This window comes from Gavialis gangeticus, unplaced genomic scaffold (genome assembly GCF_001723915.1).
Source record: "Gavialis gangeticus isolate Ggan-Ray unplaced genomic scaffold, GavGan_comp1, whole genome shotgun sequence".
Taxonomy (NCBI): domain Eukaryota; kingdom Metazoa; phylum Chordata; order Crocodylia; family Gavialidae; genus Gavialis; species Gavialis gangeticus.
In genome coordinates, this window is record NW_017728998.1 from 28,652,950 (window position 1) to 28,660,390 (window position 7,441).

Below are 7,441 nucleotides of genomic sequence, written 5' to 3' on the forward strand. Positions count from 1 at the left end.
CAATTAAACATTAAGGCTAGGGACAGACATTCAAAAAGCCAGAGCCTAAATTGATTCTATCTTTGCAAGTTAGTCTAACTTGCCTAGATCGAAGCAATTTGTAAGTGAATAGACATTCCCTCTTGACTGAGTAAATTCAGGCACGTGTGTTCAGTAGCTCAGGCCAGAAGCTGTGGGGGGCACTAGAGCATGCCCTTGGCTGCAGGGAAGCTGTGCTGTGGGGTGTGGCCAGCCCCAGCAGCAGCCTCAAGTGAACTGGCCAGGGTGGGGGTTTAATTCCCCTTCCCTGTCCTAATGGCACGAACCCAAACTGAGGTCTGTCTAGTGCTTCCCCTCGCTACAGCAGGGGCGGAGGTCGGGGTGTGACCAAACACTGGCCAGCATGGCTGCCTGAGGCTGCAGAGGGCAGGCAGAGTTGGGGTGGGGGGGTCAGGTGGCTGCTATGGTTCTGACTCTGGCCCTAGCACAGGCATGGGGCCAGAGTCGCAGCCACAGCAGCTGCCTGCCTTCCCCCCCCACTTCTTTGTATTAAAAAAGGAGACAAGGGGCCTTCTCCACTGCTAAATGGGGGGAGGGAGGGGAATGAGGCTTATCTTGGATTGGAGTAAATATAATACCCCTTTTTTAAAGAAAAATGAATTGGGAAGGGGGTGAACTAGGCATAGTGAAAGGGGGGGCACTGGTAGGGAAAAAATCACCTCACAGATGACAGATAATATGAATGTAATAACAAAGGAGAAAAATCAAATGTAAAATGATTGTATAGAATAAAAACAACTTTTCATTCTGGAACAGCTGGAATACAATGGAAGCCATAGCCTGAAGCATACTAAGCATAAACCTTAGCTTCATAGTAAGCATCAAGTAGCAGTGAAATGCAATGGCAATAATTAAGTTTCTATGTAGTGTAGAAAATATTTAATTATGAAACCAGAGTGATGGGATGAAATATTGAAAGAGGCCATTATTGGTATATTAAACTGAACACTTCTGTCTTTTTATTTAAAAAAAAAAAAATTGAACTGGGCATGAAATACTTTTTGTTCTGGATGCCAGTTTGCATAGTTCCAGTGTTTTTTGTAAATATATGTAAATGTTTTATGTAAACCATAATATTAAGTGATTGGAAGCTTCATGTATTTTGAAACTCTCAAATTTGTACCTTAAAAATACCTAAAATAGATATTGAATTTGTATATTTGTAAAATATATTCAAACTTACAGGATTTTTAAAAATTTGTCTTTAGGTTCAGCAGTTTAAGCAAGATCCCAGGCCATCCAAATGCCTTCATTCTGTTTTCAATGCACATACTGGAGATGAAGTCTTTTCCCATGAAGAATATGGTCATCTTCAGGTAAAAATAATACTATTAAACATAAACAAGGGAGTGGTTTATTCTCAGGTTACTATAGTGCTGTATCTCCTCTCCTTTCATAGTGCAGGCTTCTTTTGAGACTCACTAGGGTTATGGAATGTGATAAATTGAGATTTCTGCTGCAGCTTATATTGAAAAGAATAAACTCCTTTGAAATCCAACTGTGCTGTATATTTCCTTCAGAAGATATCAATACAGCAGTAAAAATGTTGATTTCTTTCAAGTGTAAAAAGTGGCCACCAGTAAATAACCCTAGCATAAAAATGTTGCTACACATACTGTACAGTCAATAAAATAAAGGATTAGTGTAATGTTATATTGGATACTGTATTTTTATCAATGATCCTAGCTTTATTTTTCAGAAAGCCGAGCAATTTAATTAATAGCAAAGAGTTAAGGGACCTGTCAGCAGTTTTGTTTTAGTTTTTCATTTGTTGTTCTCTATTGTATGCAATGCTCACTTCTGAGATTGAATATAATAATTGCTCTACTGTTTTGGGGTTTATTTTGTCTTTTTCAATTTACTAGACATTGATTTGTCCTCTATAACCCTGATCTATCTTTCCAGTATAACACACCAATTTCATTCCATTGGTTCGCTTCTTTGTACATTCTCAGCATCAGCATCCTAACTCATAACAAAATGAGCTGGTACAACTCTAGGAAACATTCTGCTGTTTTCAAAAGAGTAGATTCAGGATCAAAGCAAAAAATATTGTGCACTTAATCAAGAGTGACTTTTATGCTTAGAATTATTTCATTTCTTGGTGTCAATATAGCCATAGTGTTTCCTTCATAAAAGATAAATGTGTAAGAAGCAAAAAATAAAACCCTCAGTTTTCTGCAGTTCTTCTCCTGAGGAAGGGGTTATACTGCTGTCTTCAGGTCTGCAGAATGAAACATCTTCAAGATATGGAAAGAAATTGCAAGGTCATTTGTATACTTGAAAAGGCCTAAGGCTGATGCAGTGCCCTGAACTCCAAGCCTCTCCTCCTGATTACAGCTCTGCATCTCTGCTTTTGCTGAGGCAGCCTCTCTTGTGGATTTTTTGAAACCTTCATGCTGAAAAAATTGGGGGATGCTAGAAAATGCAGTACGCATTTGTCAGCATTTTATGCTAGACTTCTGTCACTACAAGGGAGCATTGCCAAGAAGACTAGCCATACCTCCTGCCTTCACTAAGACTGCATGTTCAGATGATCTAGTAAAGATCTCCTAGGTTTGAATTTTTGGTAGAAAAACTTACCTGAACAGACATTTGAGGGCTGAGCCATTGTGTAGCCATGGGATCCCTATGCATGTCTCAGCATGCTTTGTAGACTCCCCAGTCTGCCTGGCAACAGATGAGAGCAGTGCACAGGGCAGTCTGATTGGCTGACCCAGATTGCCTCACAGGCTGTCTCGCTGCAGCATAATGTGAGAATTGTGAAGAGGCTTCCTGCATGGTTGGAGCAGTAGAGTGAGTGACAAACATTCTCCCTAGACACATTGAGGACTGTGCTGTGGCTTCTCACAAGATACATGTACAAAATTTTGTTTTCCCAGGAGAAACTCCCCCAGGAGTCATTTAGCCCTGGCTGTTCCCAAGTTATTTTTCTCCTGGAATGGCCATATTTGCTCTGGGACAAAAATCCAGAATGTCTGTACACTCATGGATTCTCCTGGGAGAGGAACAACTCTCCCAGTAGAAACTGTATGTGGCCTAAGTCTCCTCCAAATTGTGAAGTTCCATTCTGAATGAGTGTGCAAGGGCCGTTGCAGAATCAAAGGGGCCATGGTAGGAAATACTTAAGGGTGGTGTTACAGGTTACCTTTAAACCTTCCTGAAGGTACTTAAAAATGGAGCATTCATCCATTAAAGGGTGTTATCCTATTTTAAGTACCATCTAAATGTTTTGAAGATAAGCCAAATGAAATGTGGGTTATCTTTGGTCTTACCCAAGTCATTTCAGGGTATTTTTAGTCAGCTCGAGGGAGATAAAACTCTTAATTTGCAGTCCTCCAACATCCCCGGATGTGAATTCTCAGCCCCTTTACCCATTCCCACTCTCCACACCTCTACTCAGCCCCTTCCTCCCTCCACATAGAGAGCAGCTGTTTTGAAAGACTTAAGAAAAGCAAGACCATGGAGTGGGAAAAGTATGGTACCCTGGCTCCATGTTCAGAGTGGGGAGCTCCTGGGACTGAAATGCAGGGAGGCCATGCAGCAGGGGGAGATGTACATGCTTCCCCCAACTCCCTGGTCTCTGTGGTTGGTGGCTCCACACTGAGAGTAGAGCTGCAGTAATGCCAACTGTCACAAAAACATCACAAGACTCGGGATTTCTAAGTCAAAGTAACTCCAACTCGTGATCTCCCAATTGAACCCTCAAATCTCTGGAGTTTCCCAGCTGGCAAGTCTGTGGAGGGGAAGGGGTGGGGTGAGGGATGAGGCAGGGGGAGATCAAGGCCCCCATGGTAAGGGAGGGAGTTGGGCAGGGGCTGGGGTAAATGGGGCCCTGGGGCTGGCGTGGGTTGTCCAGAGGCATGGGGGGGGGGAACGTGGCTCCCTGCAGCTGCGTGCACCCCCAGGGGAGGCATGGGGAGCACGTGCCCCCTTCAGGGTGGGCTGTGAGCTGGGGATCTGCACCCTGGGAGCTCATCCACCCAATGCCAGTGTGCTGCCTGCCACTTGGTAGGCAGAGTACGCACCACGTATGTCCAGCATGTCCCCATGTCCCCTGCCTGCCCGGTGGATGGCATTGGCTTTGCAGCTGAGCTCCTGGGGCAAAGGCAGCAGGGTGCAGAGCATGAGCCCGCAGCAGGAAGCCTGCCTCCACCCTGTGGGGGGGCATATCCCCCCAAAGTCTCCCCTGGGGGTGCATGCTGCTGTGGGGAGCCAGTTGGCCCCCCTCCCATGCCTTTGGTTGATTGGCCCCGGGGCCTCATTCACCCTGGCCGCTGCTTCTGCTCCACTTCCTCCCTCACTGTGGGAGCCTCGAACTCTGGCCCACCCCACCCCACCCCTCACCCTTTCCCTCCACTTAGCATCTGGGTGTTGTCTTCATGTCTGTGTCTCTGCTGCTCACTCCCAAGCCACAGCCCCACCCCCAGCCCTGCTACTCCCTCTCATTCCTGACCCACAGTACCCTACATCCTGCCAGGGTGTGTAGGGACCTCCTTCTCCAGGCTCCAAACCCCACACACACTCCCACAGTTCCCCACACCTTCACAAATAACACACACACACACACACACGCACTGAAAAAATAACATTTTAAGACTTATATGCCAATCTCTTGATTTTTTTTTTTTTTTTTTTTTTTTTTTTTTTTTTTTTTTTTTTTTTTTTTAAGAGCTCGTCTCATGATTTTTGGCACGGGGGGTTGTCGATACTGGCGCTGCTGGGGGTTAACCCTCAGTGGCTCCACTCTCAGAATGGAGCCCTTCCCTAATTGCAAAGAGAGCTGGGAATGGCTCCATTCTCATTGTGGAGCTGCTGCATTAATTTCAGTGTGACTAGAGCCCCGGAAAGAAATTCCCCGGGCTCCTGGATCTCACTGTGTGATGGGTCCGTAAAGAGCAGGAACACCAGGGGTTAATCCCCCACAGCTCTGCTCTCAGCAAGAAGCTGCTGCACAGTGAGATCCAGGAGCCCAGGAAAGTTTTTCCCTATGCCTGAGTATCACTGAAAACAATGTGGCGGCTCCGTGCTGAGAAGAGAGCTGACAAGCACTAGCCCTGGTATCTTTGCTTTCAGCGCAGAGCTGCCAGGTTAATTGATGTAATCCAGTGATTCTCAACCCGAGTGCTGTGGCACTATGTGGTGCCTTGAGATCCTTTTAAAGGTGCCTTAATACTGTTAAGTTTACAGACACTGTTTACAAGATGAATCTTGATTTCACAGAATCCATAATGTTAAAAGTATTCTGTCCTGTTGGGGTCTTTCTAAATTCTTTGCAACAGAAGACTTGCTCTACTATTTTTCTAAGGTATAAAAAAATGAGTGAAAACTAACAGCTGGCATTTACTGAGGGGTGCCTTGAATTTATTGAGGGCTGCCTCAAGTAACACCTTGTCAAGGATATTTAAATGCATCTAGTTCACCGGAGCTATAGGGAGAGACGCAAACAGCTGCTGGGAAGGCATGTCCAGACAGGCAGCAAGGCTAGCGTAGACAGACAGCAAGCACCTAACAAAGCCATGCTTAGTTCTTATGTGGAACTTGTCATCCATGTATTTCAAAGCACATTGTAAGGGAAGCTCAAAATCATCTCACACTGGGAAGCAGGCAGATAAGCTTCCAAGCTCCTGTGGCAAGCTAGCAGCAGAATCAGGGCCAGAACTCAGCTCTCCTGGCTGACAGATCAGAGCATGAGAGGAGCAACACTGTTTCTTGCCTGTTTGGTCACTGTCATCACATGAACAATATCAAGAATGGGATGGTGGCATGGAGACCGCTTTCATTTCCTCCAGGCCATAGCTGAGGCACATAGTAGGAGGTTTGCAATGTTTCTGCCTATCCACACTTAATGTGTAGATAAATTTAGGACTTCATTCTCTAGGGCACCTTTAACCAGTGCTAAATTAACCAGGGAAAAAAAAAAGTCCCCAGTCTCCTTGCTCAGTCTGCCTTCCTATGACAGGGGCAAGCTTTCATGCCCGGTGCAAGCACCAGCCTGCCCCCTGTCTACAGGTCAGCCACCCTCCTCTCTTACCTGCCATGCCTTGATGTAATAATATTGATGTAATAATTAAGCGGGAGGCTGCCCATTATACACCCCGATATTAGGGCAGCTATCTGCGACTCTGTTCCATCCCTACACCGCAGCCCAAGCCTCCTAGATGGCATCTCAGGCAGGCAACTCAACCACCCCCTTCACCCATTAACTGTGGCCCCTTCCCTGGGACCTTCAGCTTTCCTTCAAGTCCTGGCCCCATCTCAGGCCAGTCAGGACCCGGAGCTGCTTTGCTGTATATGGATGTCCCTCGCTGTGGGCCCCTGGGCCTTTTGACCCCTGTCTGGGTCTTGGCCCTAGCATTGACCGGTCAAGTCCCCTTGGTTAGATCTAAGCACTCAGGGATCGGGGTCCCCCATTCCCAGCTCAGGTGCTTCACAAAGTGTGCCTGGCCCTGTGGGGTCACTCACCCCAGCAGGCTCAGGTGCTTCAAGAAGCTTACCTGGCCTTCCCTGGATTAGGTGGAACATATAACTCACCCGTAGGTGAGGGCTGGGGTTAAGGTGCCCTTATCCACCTTTCACTGGGGTGGTAACTGGCATGGTATTTCCTGGGGGCTCCCACGACACTGGGAGTCCCACCAGACCACCTACTCCTGGCAGGGTGCAGTTTTAGGTCGTGCCCAGGACCAGACCTTCCTCCTCCTACCTGCAAGATATTCCCATGCAGCAACTCAGCCAGACAATATTTCTTGCCTGGTTCCCAGCAGTAAACTGATCTTGTTTATATAGGCAGCCAGAGTTCTAAAATGGCTGACATAATCAAACACCTGCTCCACCTCCAAGCTTACATGCGACCTCCACCCCCATCTGAGAGGACCAGTAGAGTCCTGGCTCCTGTCCACACCCCCTCCCACTACCCCTGCGGCAGCAAGTCACAGTTGTGCATGTCTGAGACAGCATTAAGCTTTAACCTTTGACTGCTCTGAAACTGCTCTAACTTTATGACGACATAAGGTTCCATAGGTTTAAAATGTTTTAAAGGTAACCTGTATATAACAGCATGCATAAGTAACAACATGGTATAGACTCACTTACAGCATTTTTCCTCATTTTCAGTCCTACCCCTGTTTCCGGGATTATACTTTAGGTTTTGTTAGTTTGGAAGCATGTTCTTCAGCATATTAAAATAAACAAAATGAAGAGCAGTTAAATATAGTGTCCAAAATATTTTTCTCAAAGACAAATGGTGAAACTTAAGTCTATTTTTTTCTTACAGTATGTTACTGTTTAAAATGACCAATTCATAGTCCACTAATTTAGCTTGTGAATCGGTGAAGTTATATGAAACTTGTCTTACACAATGACCATATACAAAGATTACATTTTTCACTTGTGTTATTGATGT

At 45.8% G+C, this 7,441-nt stretch overlaps 1 protein-coding gene across 3 annotated transcripts in view; it reads left to right on the forward strand.

Moving 5' to 3' along the window:
* The window catches only part of PHKB (phosphorylase kinase regulatory subunit beta), a 275,233-nt gene that overhangs the window by 68,792 nt on the left and 199,000 nt on the right, over nt 1–7,441 (forward strand). For all 3 annotated transcript variants that reach the window (XM_019505661.1, XM_019505660.1, XM_019505662.1), the window contains one exon: nt 1,248–1,355. In XM_019505661.1, coding sequence (XP_019361206.1) covers nt 1,248–1,355 — 108 coding nt within the window. The remainder of the gene's footprint in view (nt 1–1,247; nt 1,356–7,441) is intronic.